Source organism: Chiroxiphia lanceolata, chromosome 20 (assembly GCF_009829145.1).
Source record: "Chiroxiphia lanceolata isolate bChiLan1 chromosome 20, bChiLan1.pri, whole genome shotgun sequence".
Taxonomy (NCBI): domain Eukaryota; kingdom Metazoa; phylum Chordata; class Aves; order Passeriformes; family Pipridae; genus Chiroxiphia; species Chiroxiphia lanceolata.
The window spans coordinates 7,965,731-7,986,559 of record NC_045656.1 but is presented as its reverse complement, the minus strand read 5'-3'; the positions used below and the strand labels follow the sequence as shown (position 1 = coordinate 7,986,559).

At 45.0% G+C, this 20,829-nt stretch overlaps 1 protein-coding gene across 2 annotated transcripts in view; it reads right to left on the bottom strand.

Moving 5' to 3' along the window:
* PIGL (phosphatidylinositol glycan anchor biosynthesis class L) overlaps positions 1–20,829 on the bottom strand; it is a 56,879-nt gene that overhangs the window by 15,395 nt on the left and 20,655 nt on the right. For both annotated transcript variants that reach the window (XM_032707915.1, XM_032707914.1), the window contains exon 3: positions 4,933–5,023. In XM_032707915.1, coding sequence (XP_032563806.1) covers positions 4,933–5,023 — 91 coding nt within the window. The remainder of the gene's footprint in view (positions 1–4,932; positions 5,024–20,829) is intronic.

Sequence of the window (20,829 nt, the reverse complement as noted above, 5' to 3'; positions counted from 1 at the left end):
GTTGTAAAGAGGCTTCACCAGAGGATAACACAGTGATAAAATAATCTGATATGAGAATAAGCCTTTTTAAAGAATCAGCTGACTGCACTTTTGTACAAATGGGAACTTCATAATGCAGAAGTAATGTGTGAACACAGCACTAACCACTGTCCAGAACACAGAACACCCCTGGCTGCCTGCCCTCAGACCAGCCAATGATGTGTCAGGGGTGAAGCACCACCCTAAGGGCTCACTCACTCTGTGGTGCTGGGCAGTGGGTATTTAAAGGCTCCCACTTCCAACCTGGCAACCAAACAGGCAGCACAAAGTGTAGAGCAGACAGGGAATGTGTGCTGGTTCTCCTTCTGAGTGGTGACAGTGACAGTCCCTGGCCAGTCCAAAGTTCAGTCTTTGCTCTGAGAGAGGCCCAGCAGCAGAGCCCTCCACAGCTCCCTTCTCTGGGACCAGGGAGAAATGATAAACTCCCCACATTTCAACCAATGTCTGCTCCCTTGCCAGCTTGTTCTCTCTTCAGGGAAGGAGAAGAAGAATGGCACTGCCTGGCTCACTCAGCACAGCTCCCTTCTCAAAATCTATTTTATGTGCAGGGCCTGGGGCACTGGGTTAGAGATCAAGGGAAGGCCAAAAGTCACCGCGCCCTATCCTGCAACTTGCTCCTCCACCCTCCCCACACAGGGGACATTGCTAAAGAGGGAGAGGAAACACAGAGACAGGGATCAGGAACACTTCAAAACCCACAACCTTCAGACAAGCCTGCTTTAAACCCATCCACACAGAACATGTCCACGGTCAGACTTTCCACGTTGCCCAGTGGCTGTAAAGATGCTGCCACCAAGCAGCCCGGGTTGCTCTTGGCTGGCAGGAAGTGGTGGGACCGAATTCGGTTTCATTCAGGTACAAAGAAGCATTTTCTGGCCAACCCTTATTTCATAAAGAGAAACAGGATGTCTTCAGCTTTGGCTGCTGTACATCAGCGTCACCCAGGAGCTCTGCAGGGCCTGCCCTGGTGCTCAGCCCTCCCTATGGATACCAGCTTTTGGAGCAGCTCATCTGGGAAAATCATTAATAAATTCAGCTCAGGGAATGAGCATAGCACCCTGTATTTTGCAGATAAGAAAAAACATGCTCTGAAGTCACTCCTACCTAGAGTGGCACTTTCCTGAGATGACAACGTCCCCCACTCACTGCAGGCAGAATAAATTTCTATTCAGGTGAATAATAGCATGAGTCTGATAAGGGCTGGACTTGCACTAAACCTTTTCACTAAATAAGGATGGATAAAGGGTCTGTCTCTTCTGCCTGGTCATTGATTTTCACGTAACCTGTACAAGCAGAACATTTTTAAGACCGGTACCCTGCGGTTGGAATTGGCCAATGGGCTCTGAAGTCTTTTGAAACTTGCATGTGCACACACGTATAAATACCATTGCATTATTCCTGTTTCCTTAGGAAACCAAGCTAAAAACCCAGGCAAGCCAAAACACACATTTTTTCCTTCTGTGGAGGGCACAAGGGAACAAACCAGAAGACTGAGATAAGAGACTACAGTGAGCAGACTAAATAAATAAAATCGTTGTTTTGACAAAACTGGCTCAGACCAACTGTGGGAGCACAAGGCTGGGTTAGGAAATATTCTTGACATGGAAATTTTCTGTTCAGAAACACCTTTGGAGGTTTTTCTTCTCCACATCTGTTTTGAAACAGAAGCTGCTGTTCTTAGTGCTGCTGAGCTTACATAACATCTGAACTATCTGAAGAGATTGCACAGAGTTCATTTTCTGTTGCTGTTGTCCAGTTTACTGTTGGGACATTTGCACCTGAATTGCCTGTCTCTTCAAATAAACAAATGTGTAAGTACAATTCCCAAGGTATGTGCACACAGACCTGGCCACGGTGGCATTTGCTTTGTCTGCAAAGAGATCACCATTGAAATCCTGGTTCTTCCCTTCAGAGATCCCTCTGAGCACACAGCAGAGATGTTCCCCCGGCCCAGAGTGCAGCTTCTAAGTGTGCTGTCTATACAGGGCACTGTTTCCACAGCACCACTGTGCTGCTCGTGCCTTCAAGCAGGCAGCAATCACATGTAAATATATTCCTCTGGTTTCAGGGATTCATTTCACTGATAATGGATCTGAATTTCTTTCTCACATGCTGCAGATATTTTCACACGGGAGCATTTGCTCCTTCCACACGGTGCAGCTCAGTGCTGTGCTGGCTTTAACTCCTAACCTGAACCAGGCTGATGAGGAAATCAAGCAAACAATCAGGACAGGATGAGAAAACCTGAATATCTTGAAACTGTCTGGGTTAAAAACAGGCTTAGCCAGTTCTGGGATAATAAATATACTCCATGTAGAAATTGTTGCTCAATGAAATCTTTAGGGCAAGAGGGAGTTCCCTCCCCACACCTGTTCTGAAATGGGAGCCACTGCCGTTGGTGTTGCTGGTTTTTCTTCTGGGTGACCTTGGTATTCAGGAAATGGAGCTTTCACTAGTGGAAGCCAGAGCAGCAGCCAAGACAAACAGGTCCAGAAATCCCTTCCGGAGAGGGGAGAGCACAGAGGAAATTACTCAATTACCAGCAGAAGAGAAAACTCCTGAGAGGTCTGGAGTCCATGATCCCTCCTCACACCATGTGCACTGGAGGAAAAAAGCACTCAAAGCTGTGGGTCTCCCTCCTCTTCCTGGTGTCACACAGTGCTTCCAACAGAGCAAACATCTGCTGGGGGGGAGAGAAAGGTCTCTTTCCTTTTTAAGAAGGACCATCCTCTAAAATGCCATAGTAAGCAATTCCATTTCTCATGGCCTTCCTCTGAGCATCATTCTATGGGCCCTTACAGTCACAGAGGCCAGTGATATTCAAACTCCCTTTAAATCTCTCGTGTGTTTGGAAATGTCTCTTTTTAGGAGATTTGGGAGCAACAAGAGCCTGCCTGGGGCTCACACAATACTATGTAACATTTTTTACACACCAAATACTTTCTAATCTGGATGGAGACAGAGGAGCCTTGGCTGCCTCTCCGTGCAACACTGACTTTTGCTTGTAAATCCAGCAGGCAGGAAATAATTTCCAAAGTCTATAAATTAGTTTTGGCTTTGAATGCACCAACCGTTAATTTCTGTGTGTGCACTATTTAATGCAGAGCTTGGATGAAATATGTCCCTGTAGCTCTCAAAAAGATTGAGCCACTCGTGGACTTCCAGGGCAATTGAGCAAATTAACTATGCAATGGAACAACAGTACCCCCACAAGGTGGGACTCCTTGCTTTGTAATCCTTCCTTTTGGATACGCTGGAAGTGCAGCCCCCTCTCCACTGTCACATACTGGTGACCCACATATTCTGCAAATAAAGATACCACTGTTGATATTATGACTACTCAGAGAACTGGTGGAAGTTTTCCCACTGGGATAGCTACAACAACACACGTTTTTTCAATCATGTTGATTCCACTGAGTTGGTCTGTTGTGATGGAAACGCCATCAGTTTATGTTTTGACAAAGCTCTTTGAACATGTTTAGCCAATTTTATCAATTTCAACATTAGTGAAAAATGGGCTCAGTTTACCTTTCAAGGCAAGGCCGTTGTTTTAGGATAGCAGGTGTTCCAAGAGGAGCTCACAGATAGCAAGCTCTGAAGTTTTTAAATTGCAGAGTGTTCAGCAAAGGTAATTAGGTGCTTCTCTTGCTGTTGTTGGCAAACTAGGTCTGCTCCTAAATGAACGGTATTGCAGCAAACATCTGAGACCTTTGTGATTACTTGGGACACTCGAAATAATCTGTGTTTCATTACCACTAGCCCTGAGAAGCTGCTTCAGCTGCCTGTGGTACTGCTGATGTCCTGCTGCAGTAATTTATCCTCTGTGCTGCTCAGGGAAGAGCTGATGGGAATCAGCTCCCATCCTCCCCCTTCCTCCAGCTGGAGCTGCAGCACAGCAGGGACAGCACCGTGATCAGGAATGTTTCATGTTTGCTTTGCAAACCCCACATTTCAGTGTTCATCTCATGCTCTGTTAGTGGCAAACTGCTGCCTCCCCCAGCACAAACAGCTGGAGTTTAATTTTCCCTGAGGCAAAGATCTAATCCTTCCCAACCATCCAGAGGAGTTCTAGTGTTTTCAGAATTTCTACTGGGATTCTGGTGCACTTGTTTTAGTGCTCCTGAGAGTCACAAACATGCAATACAAACCCTCCTGTGTTAGGAGCTTTCAGATCAGATTAAAACCTATCTATTCACGGGGCCAAAAGGCACAAAAGGAGTCCAGGAAAACTGCATTTGCCTCTGTGCACAGCAGTGAATTTCATGGAAAATTAGCCTCAGAATCAATATAAAGCTGGGTGCATGATGCTGGGGTTTGTGCTCATTGGGGCTTTCATGCTACAGGAGATGTGGTTTCTTGTTTTCTGAAGTGCTGAAAGGTTTTAAGAGTTTTGTGATTTTGCTGCTAATCTGTGTTTCAGTGCCTGATCAAAGTAAGGTTCAACAGAGAAGAACAGAACACGACCTTTTCCATGCTTAGGCCTTTATTCCTGTTCTGTGGGGAAAAAACCCCAGTGCTAGGAAATCTCCCCAGTTTAATATTCTTCAATCTCAACCTATAACCCTGCTAATCGAGCTCTCTAACACACACCTGCCAGTGGGCTTCAAAGCTAAGCCTAAACATAAGCCTTAACCCCAGAGGGGCTCCCTTCATCAATTAAACCCAGCAAAAGGGGCAACATGGTTACTTTAAAATACAGAAACCACTTGAGGAGCTAGAAAAGCGAAATTCCACTACTGTTCATTTCTCATTGGGAAGCAAGGAAAGATCTCCAGAGAGAAAAGACACATCCTGAACTCAAAGACTCCAGAGAAAGCTTCCAGAGGGAAGGGAAAAGCCCAGAACAGCAGCTCAAAAGTGATGTGGCTTGTGCTGTAGGAAGTTTCACGTTACCAGGTTGATGTTCTTGGCCTCTATGTGCTCCAGCACAATGGTGGCGAGGAGATGTGTGTCCCATTCCACAGTAGGATTATCTGGAAGATCCCTGAAAATGAGAAGTGCAATTAGTCACTTCACTGCTGAGAACTTTGTACAGGCCATACTAGAAAAGAGAGATCCCCTTATCAGAGAACGAAATCATGATACATTTATTTACCATAAAAACCCTCTGAACCTTATGTCTTACAACACTGGATATTGGAGAGTTGAAAGGAAAACAGCAGTTCCAACACCCTCCTCATGGATTTGCCAAGGTCTCCCTTTTCTCTTACCATTAAGGCAGACTTTCCAACTGCTTTACTTCAAGCGACATCTATTCTGTCAACTCTTGTTCCTGATTCATCCCAAACATATTTCTTTATTTTCAACTTTATTTTAAAAATTATCTCTTTATTCAAAACCCCTTTTAAGTCATACTTTTCATAAAGACTTCACAACCATAATCTACTAGTGAATTACACAGGAAAAGTACCAATCAAACTCCTGCTCTCCTTTATTCAGGAAAAGTCCATTAACCACAACCAGAGGACAACAGAGACATAATTATAGGGCTTGGATTTGATAGTAGTTCTTCATCTGTTTATTTTGTGCTTTGCATACCCAGTTGGTATGCAGAGCATACTGTGACTGAACTCCCTGCTTGGGTATTTTGAATTGCAGGATTCTAGGGGCAGGAACCATGAGCCAAATGCAAAATAGCACCAGACAGCCAAGAGAACATTCCATATTTACACAACTGAGAGCTGAATTTGACCCCCCAGTCATTATGTCTGAACGATGCCAAGAAAACATTGCTCGCAAAGTTACAAAGGTTATTAGTAACAATAGGAGAACACACAGCTGTTAAAGACCAATAATGACATGTTAAACGGGTCTTTTTCTCAGACCTTTCCCTCCTCTGGAAGTCTGGTAATTGCTGTGAGGTGGTTTAGCAGAAAAGTGACTACACAGCATTCTCCCAGACACACGGGCCGGGAACTGAACCGATCCAGCTGTTTGCAGCACGGAGCAGGGGAGGTACATCCCAATTCCTCAGGCCCTGCTGACTCCCCAGACAGCAGGGACGGCAACATCTGCAGGAAAACAACGGGAAAATGTCTCCTTGGCAAATTCCACAGTAAAGCTCAGCCTGGGTCTTCATGAGAGGTTTTCTGGGCACAAATTTTCCCACTGCTGTTAACAGTAGTAGGAGAAGAAGGAAGATCCTAAAGTACAAACTCACCATTGGCTTTTCCCTGTTGTGTTATGTGCTCCTGTTCAGCTCAGGCCAAAATAATGTGAATTAGAAACCCCAGCAGAAGGGAAGGTGTTCCTACACCTGAGCACATGTTCCAGCTCTGGGTCCTGTAGCAATATTACAGCTACAGAAAGCTCCGTGTTGTTCACAATTCCCTCTTGTAAAGACAACACCTTTGACTGATGTACACAACACCTGAGTGTCATCACTGGAAACATTCCCTGGTCCATCTGGTGGCTGTCTCATCAGCTTAACAAACCTGCATCTCATCTGCTCACACACAAACTTTTACATCTCCTGTTTGAAGATGAAGTGGCCCTGTTGACCCCGAAGATATGACAAGTCCCAGCATGTCACAGCAAGCCCTGAACAGAGCACATTTAAAAATACGCTTCAAGTAAAACATCCCAAGGAACACACACACAGAGCAGAGTCCAAGTGCAAGTCAACAGGGCTTCAGTTCTTCAAATGGCACCTTCAAGGTATGTCAGGGCTTAATCTGATAATATGAAAGCAGTAAATTAGTCTAAAGGGGATTCTGCACTGGTTATTTACAATGCAAATATCGTTGCCCTTTCTGGATGGGGGTTAAATGGAGCCGAGGAGGAAGTGAAGGGTCTCATTAAAACAGGAGGGCTGCTCCAACAGGGAGAGGTCAGGAAAAAAAAGCAGGGCTTGGAATTTATGATGTCCAGGAGGCTTTGGTGTCATAGCCACCGTACTCAGCTTTATTGGGCTGTCTCCAAAAAGGCTGCTGGGTAGTGGAGCAGGTTTTAACTAGTTTAGACAGATAAAGATCATCCTCGTCAATGGAAATGAACAGCTGGAGGCAACGGTTTAGAATCCCTGGAAACAAAACAATCTGAAGGCATGAGCAAATTAACTCCATGAACACTGCACTGATTAAGCAGGAATATTCCACAAAAAATCCTGCTTCTACCCACTTTCCTTACCCCCAGTAAGGAAGAGGAAATATTTTTCTTGCCTAATATTTGTCAGGTACAGAAGAGAAGCCGATCTTGCCAAACAAGACACACATGTACACAAGCACATTCATAACTCATTAGTAGCCACGATGGCCCATGGAAGTATTTTCAGCTCATTTTGCAAACAGGAAAAGTTACTCACAGTTAAATGACAAACCCAGAGTCACCCCAAGGAGTCAGCAGCAGAACTGGCAATACATTCATCCAGACTGCTCCAGGAAATGACTTTTTTTTTTTTATGGTAAGAGTTTGTATAATACTTTATAAAGTTGAAGGTGTGTTACCATGATAGTAGGGACCCACAGGAAGCAGGAGACCAGTAATACTCCACCTGTGCTCTGTATATCAATAATTGGGTCCAGGTAAGGATGAAAAGGAGACAAAGAAACCCAAGTCCCTTCACCCCATGCAGCAATGCTCACAGGACACAGTCTTACAGGAGGTCTCTACACGCCCAAGGAACTTTGTAGGGACATACAAACTTTGAAAACTGCTGTAGTTCAAAAAGCATCTATTCAGTTTAAAGTATTATTCCTAACATCATAAACCAGTTCTCAGCAGACCTGAACAACGGTCCACTGACAGTGCTGCACTACTGAAACACGCTGCATTCATTGTGGTTTTACCTTCAGGGCTTCGTATCAGAAACATCAGCACTTAAATGGTTAACTCCCCCCTGCCTTCCCCGCTAAGGCTGATAAAGCCTCTGAGCTCAAGGTCGAAGGGCTGAGATAAAGGACTGTAAAGGAGTGAAAATTAGCACATTCCCTGGAGCAGACTGGAGCTCCTCCCAGGAGACACAGCTCCCCACGGCCCTCCCCATCCTCTGCCCCAGAGAGCTCCTTGTTGCTGCTGTCAGTCACTGCCACAGATCAAGATACAAATCCTGCACCGGAGGCCTCCCAGGTCACGCTGCTGGAGGGGGTTGGTGGCAAGGGCAGAGGGGTTTGGGCACTTGGCTTCATCTCCACCAAGCTGTTCCAGTCTGGAAGGAAACTTTATGGGCATTCCATGTGCCTGATACTGAAGGCAGGTGGCTGTTTGGATGCAGGGGAAAATGGGGAGATGCATAGAAGAAGCAAAAAAGAAAAAAAATGTACTTTCAATGGAGTAAAGCTCCAGAAGAGTTGTTTTCCCAGCAATTTTCAGTAAAAGCCATGCTGTGCACTGTACAGGGAATTTACAGCTGTGCCAGGAGATCTGTAGCCTCAGGAGAGGGAAATGGAGAACTGTGGTGCTGCAGTTGCTGCAATCTGGAGAAGGGTCCGTCTCTGCTCACCAATTCCAGCAGGACCAGTTGTTGGAAACATCGTGTTTGGAAAACAAAACTTTGTACCTTTCTATTTATCCATCCACTCCTGGTAGCAAGAACCAGACAGGACTCCTGGTTTTCTCCATCTCACTCCTTTGCTTTCCCCCTTGCCACGCTGAGCACACAGAGCAGACAGTGGCATCTGCAGTTCCCCTTCCCTAGGTTTGCACAGGAAGAATGCAGTGGGTGTCCTGGATATTCTGGCCTTTGTAGGGAGCTACAAGGGGGCCCCAGCAAATCATATCAGCACATTAAACCACAGTTCACCTTGTGCAGGTCTTGCCCAGCAGCCTTAGAGCTGAATGGGAGACGTCAAAAATCACTGCCTGCTGCCAGCTCCTCTCCAGGCCCCTTCCTCTGCTCCTCTTACACCTCAGCCTGGCCCTTAAAACACTGTGCCTGTTGCCAGCAGTGCTATCCCTGCCAGCAGCCAGGACAACTTTGTAGGGTCGTCTTTCTAGGAACATTTGGGCTCAAGATGGCCAGATTCCTGTCATTTGGAAGGTCGCTTTTGGCCGAGGTAGAGATTTAAAAAACTTCACAGATATACATTGCCAAGTTATACCCTCCTTACATGATATACTGCCCAATCCCTGTCCAATTTTCCACTGCTCATCTTCCACAGGCCTTTCAGCAACAGCCAGTGCCTTCATTCGCACAATCTTCCTTCAAAGCCTGGCACATAATTCATCCTGCTCATGAACTAAGCTCTCATGACTGCTCTAAAGGTTAAGTTAAACCAAACAGTCAGTCTGTGTGATGTCCACGTGGCTCAACGAACAGCAAATGGGCTGCACTTTATGGGATAACCTTGAGATCCACCTCTCCTGGAATCTGTGAGCCAGGAAATCCCCAGGTCCTGGTGCCTCTGGATAGTCTGACAGTCACCCCCATGAGACCATCAGGCTCCATCTCTGCCTTGACATGAAGCCTCTATGGGAGTGGGCAATAGGGTTCCTTCTTGGAGATGTTTAGGTCTCCATCAATTCATTCCAAGACAGCAGAGCAAAACTTTCAAGGTGCTGATGTGATTTTCCACCCCACTACACACCAGAAGGGTCAAAATTAAAGGGTTTTCCCATTTCTTACTGTCTTTTCATCCTGCAGCACGACCCTAATCAGTCCAAGGCTAAGGACCAGGAAACATTTTTGCATATTTTCTCCTCCTTATCCCCAATGAATGATTTTACATCAAATCAGCCCAAAGGTCAGTAGGTTGATGGTGGAAGCAGGTGAGCTGCTGTGCACGAGTTCCCAGCTGGAACAACCATCAGTGTGTTTGCTGGAACAGAGGATGCCCTTTGTATAAAGTTGTAACTGTATAAAATGAACATCTGGGCAATGAAACTGGATCAAAAAGTGAAACATCCCACAGAACAAAATGACGTGAGTGCACAATTAGTGAAAAAGCCATGTGATGACTAGAGGCAATCAGTGACCTTTATATCACAGCATCAAAGTAATTGAAAAAACTGTGTAAACACAAATGATTTCATGCTCTCCAAAGTAGAGCACAGAATTTTTATTTTGGAGATTATTCTGAGATAAGTTAAGACCGGAGAGCCCCAGGTCTCGAAGCAGAGCCTCTAAATCCTGACATTTATAACTATTCATAAATTTCTCTTCCTATAATGGGCAGTTACAGACAGGAGGGAAATATTGCTGTGAGGCTGCACGGACGTCTCTGATTCAATTGAAAATAGCCCACTTAGATAAATGATCAGCATCTTGCAACATCATGTTCTACAGAGAACAGATGCTGTGTGCTTATTGGAATGTAACAACCTACAATTTAGGAAAGAGATGGACTCAAGCAGGATGTTAACTGTCAAATGAAAAGCCACCTACGATAGAGAAGCTCAAGCTGAAATTTTTACACCGGCAGCTTCCTCCCTCTCCTCATAGTAAAGAAACACAGGCTATTCTGAGAGTTGTATTTTAAGACTGGAAATTAAAATCTTAGGGTTTGGTGTAGGTAGGAGGTAAAGGAAGTGGTGAAAATGTTAATGACTGGAATATTATCAATAAAATGCACTTCAGATATTTCACAAAAGGAAAAAACAGAATCGACGTAATCTTTTTCTCCCATCCTCAATGTCTAAGTATGGACCTACTTTATACAAGTTTCAAAGGTAAATTAGGTAAGTTTAAATGCCAGGGAAGTGCTGAGGTCACTGCTGTGGCCATGCCAAGCAGAAGTTGTGGGTAAAGGGAAAGGACACAAAGACAGGCTCCGTTCAGACTGCTCAGCACTCCAGGAGAGTTCTCCACTGAGCTATGGACAGACCCAGCACACCTCTAACAGGTAATATTCCAAGTTCCTCCATAACTCCCAAAGGGTAAATGGTAATTAGGTCTCAAGGGAACACACTCTTTGACTTGGGCATGATCACGTGATCCTGTTTGAGAAATAAGCATCTTTTGGGTTTAAATTCAAAGGAATTATTACAGCACACAGGGCTGGTTGTTTGCAAAGATCTATCCAAATGTCCCTGTACTCTTTTTTTTTTTCAAATGAATTATTGATGATTTCTCAGCAGAGACTGATGTCTATTCACAGAGATAACACAATTGCTTATCATAATTTGAAATCTGGTATTCATTTGACGTCTGTGCTTCAGCGCCTTGTTGATAAATTACAGCACAAAGCTCTGTAGGAACAAGTTCATATTCAATGTCTTCAAACAAAAACAATTGATGGTTCCTTTCAAGACCAGAAATGCATAGAAACTACAGTGGCTAAAGCTAGTTTTAAAAAGTGAGGTTTTAAAGAAGGAGAAGGCATCAGGCCCCGCTGTGTAAGACAGGAACCAAAATTCAACTCATCTAATTCTGAACTGATATTTAGTCACAGCTTTTGTAACTTCTGGTCTTCACACCTGTGAAACGGAAATAATTCTATGTTCACCCCTATGTAAAGAAGTTTGGGATCCTTCTAAGAAAAGTGCTAAGTTCTCTGATTTCTAGAAGGAAATGTAAAACATATGTCTTGGCAATCCTGTGTACTGGGAACCCCATAAACCTGTCCTTTACTCATTGCATTGTCTTCCCATGGGATACTGAATCATGTTCAGTATCTTAGTCCTGGCTTGAAGGTCTAGCCCAAAATATACAAAATACTGCATAAAGCTCCAAAAGTATGACTACAGTGAACAGTTGTGTCCATATGGAGCAGAGGAACTCTGCAACAAGGATAACATCTCCAACAGTCAGGACTTCCTTAGGAGCTGGTGCCAAACAGTGAAAGGGCTCCCAAATCACGTCATCACAAACCACTTTGCTTTCAGCTGCAAACAGCAGGAATACTCCTTGGAACATGTCTTTTTTAGCAGAAACACTGCAATATTTAAAGTTAAATTCCCCAGGCTCTGCAGAGCACGTAAGAAAGCTGAGACATCTGGGCCAAGTGTTATCCCAACAACGGAGACCCCGTTTGCCAAGGCACAAGGCAGGGGTTGGGTGTGTCACTGGGCACCTTGCTGTGGTCACACAGGTGTCACCATGAGATGCTGAAGCTCAGAAGTGTGATTTCTAGGAGGGACACACCACTGGAGAACAATATTCCTGGCATATGTCTACAACTCCTTGTCTGATCCTCGGTCTCACCCACCTGTGGGTGACATGCCCTCAGTCACCAGCACTGCCCCAAAGCTGTGCTGCCAACACAGGACCTGCAAGAGGAGAAACGAGACCTGGGAGTCTCACGTGCAGGTGTCACACTCTGTGGTGTCACACTCCATGAGTGACACTCCTGTTATACCTGTGCTGCTGGCACGTGCTCAGGAATTGGTGTGCAGAACACATCTGACGTGTGCAGTCCTTATCACTGACCAATCAATCACACAGGGCCATGAGCACTGAGTACCTTGCTGCCACACACAGCTTGGAGTCCAGCTGCCAGAGCAAGGACAGGGCTCCAGTTCAGTCTCTCCAAGCTCTGCTGAGAGGCCCCAGCCCCAATTTAAGCAGAAGTCTGCAAAACCACACAGTGCCACGGAGTGTGTCTGAATCCCTGGTGAGACTGGTAGTAACAAAACAACTAAGTTCAAGTCCCTCAAGAGAGTTCTTTAAAAAGTGAAGCAGTTTCCCTCCCGTTACCTTTCACTCTCAAGTTGGGTGCTGTGTATTATGCTACTTAATCCCAACTTTCATTCATGTTTGAGCTGCAGTCATTTTGCACATGCACTACGCCCCAAGCCAAGGCAGTGACAGCCCTTTGTCTCTGATGGCCATTCTGGGACCAGAACACATTCTGTGTCCATTGGCTGAGTGGGGCCTGCAGATCCCACGTCGGTGACACATTTCCAGCCAACATTTAGCCTCTTTCCAGCGCTAACAGGCTGCCAGCAGTGACTTGCCAAGTGCTGGGCAAGAGGCCTCCCTTTCATTTTATAGAAGCTGGACTTGTGTGTGATCTGTTGGGGGCCATTAACAGAGGTCACTGAAGACATCAGTCAGAGGCAGACTTAGCAGTTTGAGGAGATTTGGGGCTGCCATGCTGAATTAGGAGGCAGCAGTTCCTCCTCTGGCCCACTGCAGTGTGGTTTGGGCAGCAGACAACAGGGCAGTGTGAGATGACGTCAATTCCTCTGGCACCTTGGAGAGGTATCCAGGAAAGGAGAGCATTGAAGACCCTACCTAGTTCAGGAAAGCAAGAATACATCAACCTTTTCCTAATTATCTGTTGGCAAAGTGCATTTTTAGCATTTGTCCTAAACAACAGATCCATTAGCAACAACTGGCAATTTCCTGTGCAGCCCTCTAATAAGAGAAACATCTTCAAACACACAGCTGTCAGGGATCTTGGAGCACAGTTGCTGGGCAAAGGGATGTGGAACAGACTCAGTTCAACACCTTCCTAAGGCCAGAAAGATGGGTGGAACTGCTCAGTGGAAAGCCTGAACAGCAGACACAGACTACAGCAGTTGGTGGCCTCTGGGAATTTTGGTCCACATTCCTAGAACAATCTGCTCTTGTCTGTGTCAGCTCCCAGAGCAGGGATAGACTGACCCAAATCCAGAAAAAGGTGGAGTGGTCTCTACTAACACCCAACTCCCTGGGCTCCATCATGTACCACTTCAGGATGTCGCTGGCCACTCTGGTATTTTGGACAGTAACAGGGGAAGAACACAGACCATATATCTCCCAAAGCACCATCTGTACTATAAGGAATGAGCATCACCAGACCTGTATGAGGTGATCAGGCAGATCCCAGAATAGCTCACAGCCATGTTCACTTCCTCATTGTCATTGTTGGCTTTGCCATAGTGTCTAGGAATTCCTCTGGGGCCTGACAGTCTAAGTTGTCCTGAGAACAGAAAGCCCAGCAATCCCACAGTCACAACTGATGTTTTAAAACTGAAATACAAATGACCTGCAAAACCAGGACTCCAAGGAGCAGACCACAGGACTTCACTCCTCCCTTACTTGTTTCTTTTGTTTTGTAAAATGCTTTGGAAAAAAGAACAGCTCAGCAGGGGAGAGCTTGGGACAGGGTATGTTAACCCATACACCAGGAAGCCATGTCTAACTTAGACCAGTCCTGGGACCACTGGACCAAGGACAGACATCCAGTTTCAAAGTGCTGGGCAGGAGGTCTCACTGGACAAGTGGAAAGGGAATACAGAGTGCTCTTAGCCAGGTTTGTACATTGGTATTGTCACACATGCACCATAACATGCCCAGGACCCCGCAGCAGAAAGGATTCAAACCCAAGGAGAAGGAACAGAAAGTCTCTCACAGCAGCCAGCAAAATTTTTCAGAGGCAAATTACTGAAATACCACAACCTGCACATGCCAAATAAACCTGGTGACCCTTCACCACAGCCTCAATATTAAATCTGTTTACTCTTGGAATGATAAATACACCACAGTGTATAGCCAAAACCAGTTCTGACTCTGGCCCAGGTAAGTCAAACAGGACTTTGCCACTGACTCAATGGCCAGACCCTCAAAGAGCAGGGCAGCCAAAAGCATAATCACTTCGACCAAAGAGAGATAGACCTTGGTCTATTCCACATAACAAATAAACTACAGTCAGAAACCCCAGGAGACAGCTTGTAGCCAAATCAATCCGTCAGCCACTTTAATTAATCATCTAGAAAGGGAAAGCACAGAATAGTCACTTCATGGACATTGATTTCTCATGCCAAAACTTATGTAAATGCAGATGCAACTTTAGCAGAGATCTCAAGAGGATGATGGCCTGATTCCAAATGCAGCTTCCCATGTCACAACATTCCAGCTTCCCTCTACCAGTTCCATCCAAAAAAAGTTTCGTGGTTTCTCAGCCTCCCACAAACTACCATCTCCTGCAATCCATTTGATCTGTGCAATGATATGGGAGCTTTACTTCTTGAACTCACGGGGTACCCACCTCTCTAACACCGAGGTTCTGATGCCCTGAGCTCTCCAGCTGGGTGCAAATTTCATTACTACCATCAAATCACTTCTTTCTATAAGACACTGTCTCAGAAGTGAAACACCTATCTGAACTGCGAGCTTGATCCCAGCAAACTTCACTGACATGCAAAGTTTCTGCTCATGCAAACAAGGCTCTTGTAGGCACCGTCTTGCCGGCCCCACTCATGTGAGTGCCCCAATTACATGACCCAGCTCCGGGCCGGCCCCGCTCTCCCTCGGCTGCCAGTGAACCCCCCGCCCCGGCTTCCAGCGCAGCCGGCCAGGAACTACGCCTGGAACTCCATTTGCGACAGCTAAGTGGGACTCGGCAACAATGAACAAAAACGAGCACAAACGCATCGACCTTTATCGCTGAGCCTCGTCTGAGCGCTGGTTCGATGCCAGCGTTATGCAATGGCTTTGCTATGGCAACAGCCGGGCTGCTCGGCAGTAACCCCGGCCCGCAGCCACTGAACTCTGCCCCACTGCGAGCGAGCCTCCCGCTCGCCCGGCCGGGCTGTTTACGCTGCTCACATGACGGCCGGAGGGAGGCTCCTGGCAGCCGCCCGCATCCAGCCGGATTTCGAGGACCAGGCCAAGACCGCCAAAGGCTGGGAGCGATTAACTCTTGCGAGCGGGGGCTTCCCGCTCCGGCAGCTGGAGAAAGGACGGTGAGCGGAGCTTCGTCCCCCCGACATCGCTGCGGGAATTAAGGCGTTCATCGAGGGGATAAGGAAATCAATAAGCTCTAAAGAAGGAACAGTATCTTTTTTTTTCTTAATGAGTGAGGATAATGAACAGGAGCTGGGACATAACACCTTCACCACGAGCTGCACGTACCTGGGTTATATTAGACTGCACAAACCCCAGCAGAGGCACCAGCCCCATGGCCCAGCCCTGAGCTCTGGAGCACTTACAAGTTCCAGAGGCACAGGGGAAGCTTTGGAGACAGGGACTGTGCTCTACTGTGCCTTGCTGAAATGGTTATTTAGCCTTACGGCACAACTCCATAAGAAAAAGCTGCAGATTCCCAACCCGCTGCTGTGCCATCGCTGTGTGAGCAGGACGGCTCCTGCTTCAGCACTTCCACAGCATTTCTTTCCACACATTAACAGATGTTCATTAACTCACCCCCCTGTGAGGCTGGTATAGGGAAGTAAGCGAGTAATAACCTCCACATTTTATAATGAGAGAATTAAGAGCTCAGGGAACTCTCCCTGGAGAGCCCCAGGCACCAGAGCTGAGTCAGGGGCAGAGCCTGGAATGGAGCCTGTGAGCTCCCAGCGCTGCAGCACCCACACACTCCAGGAATATGTTGCACTGCCTGGGGCAAACAACAATCCATTTTTCAACGGGCATTTTATAGGTGCTCTGCAGAGCCTCATGTATTCCTGGCCCTTGGACTGAGCAGAAAACACATTAACAGTCGCACATTATCCACCATTACACCAACATCAAAGGAGCTGCTTAAAAGTCCCCCCCAAAACCTGCCCAGGGCTGAAGTGTTGACCCCTGCATCACCTATTTGTGCTCTGCTATGACACAGCCCTGGATCACTCATTCTGTCAATGCTCTTGGCTACTTTTCCTTGTACTTGTTACTTAGGAATAGTCTAAATAAACTTACGTCTTGCCCTAAAATATTATATTTTTCAGTGAAACCCTGTTATTCCCAGTAAGAGGTTGTATGGATTTCTCTTCTTTGCTACCATGACATTGTAACAAGAATAGACCCTGCAGATACAGCACTGAAAAGCAGTGCCTTGACATCAGAACTTCCTTTGACAGCTTCATCCCCAGTTATCCCTACATCCAAATATAAAAGTGTCATTAAAAACATGGAGAGGAAGTTCGTTAGGTCTGGCTAAAAATTTAAACACTCACAAATTTCAATTTAAGCCAGTGGTTCAGTCTCATTTCTGCAGAAACAGGCTCGCTGCAGTAACCTGTTCTTTGACCCTCCACTGGTAAGACCAGCTGAACTCTGACATTCCTGTACCAGTTCTCATTCAAGCCTCGGTCTATTGGCACCAACCCTGCAAACCCCTCACCTCTCTTCCCCACAGGTCAAACCTCTGTCTGCCAATGTTTTATCCTGCAATATTTACACAATGTCTTTTCCAAGGCAAATGATAAACCAGCCTTGGCAGCCCATCGTGTGGCTACTTACAAGAAGAGAAATGTTGAGTATTTGGCTTATGAAAAAGAAATACAGGAAGAAAATATTTATAACAATGCTACTGTTGAAATAAGGGAGACCATAATTTATTACAGATGTGACCCTTCTAAACTGAAGGGTTTAAATCTTGTTGCTGCTATGCAGTGATATGAAGCAGAATGGACTTGATGAAGAATACATCTAACTTCAGTTGTAAATTGCCCCCTTTTATCCCCTGCCATTTTGTACCCCAAAATATGCACAAAATTTGCTTCTTTCAAGCACTGTTTGGCAGACTATTCAGTGCTCAGAAGATTTAAAAAATGACTGACAGGAAAACATTCATCCTTCATCTGAAAACAGACTGAACACTTTTACATTTAACAAAATTCAGTTACTTATTAACTGAATTAATTATTAAAGAAGAGAAAATGGCACGTAACTCAAACAAGGTTTGTTAAGATTACAGTCACATATAAAGAATGTAGAATGTCTGTGAATGGAGAAAGGATATGTAATGAATTGAATTATTCCAGTGCAAATAGCAGTTGCAGAGAAACAGTCTGCAACACTGACGTGAGAAAGTACTGAAATTACTGAGCCAGGAGTTTGCAGGTACAGTGAGATGGTTTAGACGTGACTGGTTGGAAGAGGTGGCATGACTTGGCATGGAACTGCAATCAAACCATTTTCATTTACTGCTTCACTTGGTACAGAAGTATCAGATAACAAAATATTCACCCTAAATCCCATTTCAGTTTCTGAAAAGGTGTCTCAGTTTCCTGCACTGCAGTAAAAAGTATTTTTTTTTCATTTTAACCAAAATTGATTGAAGAAGCTGCAAGAGGCAAAAGCTGCTTGATGATATCCAGCAAAGCATTCATTTCCCTCCCTCCCGATCTCTCGTGCAATGAAACTGAGATATAAAACACCTCCCACATTTGCAAAATCTCGTGCACATCAGGAAAAAGGTGAATATGTGACAGATGAAAACATTCACTTCCTATTTGCTTCACCACGTTCTGGTTTCTCCTTTTTAAAAGGTTGGTGTTGCATCATCCGGACAGTTTCCTACAGAACAAATTACCAAAAGTGCCCCAAATTGGTCTTCAGTATCTCTGCCAAGAGCAACAGTAGAACTCCATGAGCAAACCAGGAAAACCCATCCCACTACTTTGAGATATTGATTATCTTCTACGGTGTTTTATTCACAATATGAAAATATATGTGTGTTTAACAATTTGCCAGCATGACTTACCTCCTAACAGAATATCTGATTCTTTTGATAGTTGCTCTATGTTGGGAATTCTGCATTGCTGGCACTCTTTGTTGGTGGGTTGGGTTCTCTTAAACAATATTTCTCCTTGGTAGTGGGGTTATGTTAAATGCACTCCCAACCCAGCAAATGTCCCTTTAAGGAATTTATTCTTTTTACTAGTTTGCTCTAATCTGAAGTACCACACCCACCAACTTCTAATTCAAGTTTACACTGAAAAACTTTGTAATTTCATGTATACTGACTGAACTAAGGCCAGGGGGAATAAAACCATTAAGATTTCACGTGAACTCAAAGAAGAAAGGCTTCTTGGGTAATGTAATTACAGAGCACAGACCTCGTAAGAGGAAATGAACTGCAGGGATTCATTTGATTAGACCTTTTTTTCCTTTCCTTTTTAATGACAGCAAGGGCTCTCTTTCCCTCACCCCTCCCAGTCTAACAGTATACATTAAGGAAATTCTTAGCAGGCAGGAACTGGGACTGTTACAGACAGATGTTTCAGTGGGACACTGAAATGGGGTGGAGTGTGTCCATGATTTTTTCACAAGTCCCACCTACCTGCAGCCCTGACATCTTCCTGGAAGTGATTAAAGAAGTAACCAGTACCTGTGCTCCTGACTTTTTGTGGCATGTTAGAGAGATTATGGCTAAGCCCATCCTGTGCTGTTTGGACTCTCTGTGTGGTCCCATCCAGTCCAGTTTTGAGTATCTCATCCATTGTTGCTGGTGAGGAGACCAGAACAACATTCCAGCTGCCTGAAGAGTTTGCACAAGGAACTGAGGCTGTGTCCCATCACATCACCTTTCCAACACCAGGACAAAGCTGGAGAAGGGATCTGGGAGCCACTTCATGCTGCCATATTCAAACACCGGCAGTGCTCTGGGCTGTGCAATCCTCACGGGCAGGGACTGGTTTATTTAGTTGTCTTGGTAACATTGTGGTTGACCTGGGTTGACCAGATCAGTGTGACTTAATCATCCCAAGGAGAAGGAAACAATTGCAACAAGTGCAGAGCTAATTACTGTGGGTTCCCTCCCTGAAGGGACTTCCTCAAGCTTGTGTCTCACGTTCACAACCTTTGCCCTGCCCAAGCATTCCAACAATTCTGACTGTGCATCTACCTGTGACAACCAGGTCACCTACAGCCCTTTGCTGTGCACTCTGCACCATGGATCTGTACATATTGACTACCTGTGCACTCTCTATGGCTCACAGGCTGGTTATCAACACATATTTACGCTGTGTCAATACTCCAGGATCTTATTGACAGCCTGTTAGGTACAAGGTACAATGTAAAGTGCATGTTTGACCTATTAAGTGTGTTTAAACCCTCTTTTTTCTCTCTCTGTGCAATAATGCAGCTGTGGAAATCATCTGAGACAAATGGTCCCCTGATGTAATCATAACAGAGCTGGAGGAAAGGCAATTTCAGCAAAAATCTTGAGAGCAGAATCTGCTCCTGTTTTAGTCTGACCTGTTCTCCTTGCAGAAGCAGCACCACAGAATGTTTTGCAAAGGGATTTGTATTTACATGCTTGGCTGTCAGTTCTAAATGTTGCTCCTTGTCTGTATAATAATTACATGGAATGCTCAGTGGAGATGTTTTCTAAATTGAAATAAATAGAATCAATACAGACTTGAGTTAACTGCATTGTCACATTGCATGAATAAAACACACTGATGGATACTCTTGGCTAGTATTCAATAGGGATTTGGTCATTGCTATTGCTATGCAAACTGCATTTTAAAAGATGTGCTAGCAGTTTAAAAATTGCATTTCTGTCTAAATTTTACCTCCTATTGTTATCAGTAACTCCTAGGATTCCTCAAATAAAAAGAGTCACCTCTACCACACAGTCCAATGGAAGAAAAAGAAACATTTCAGAAAATAGGTATGCACAGCTGTAAAACCATAACACTGGGTAGGGAACTAGGGGATGGACATTATATAAAAATTACTCAGCATATTTTTACAAGTTAACTTCAAAACCTCTGCATTTCTTGCATGTATTTCTCCAACATCAGACCATGCTGCCTGATGAACTGCTACAGTAAAACAGACTCCTGGACCTTCATTTTGCAGTTTATACATCCTTTAGAGGATCTCACAAAATGACTGCCAAACTCTAAACATGGTCCCTTCCTTTATCATCCCAAACAGACCAAGGTTGTTTCAGTTCACTGCTAAGGCACTGAAGCATGTACAGGTCTCATCTGATTACAGAGAGCTATAATGCCCTGAGGCTGTAGGGACTGTCAACACAGCTGTCCCTGTGTGCTAAGACAAAAGTCCTGCCAGGCAATCCCTGAGTCAAAATGGAAACACATCTTCTGAAATGGATTAGGGGTAAGGACAAGGACTGTAAATAGGCCAGGCAGCCAGGAAAGTTTATTTAGGTATTACTAAGGAGATTCTATTGAGCTGTTAGAAAGTACCTTGACCCTGGAGCTGTTTTGCAAATCTAAGTTTCAGTGTTT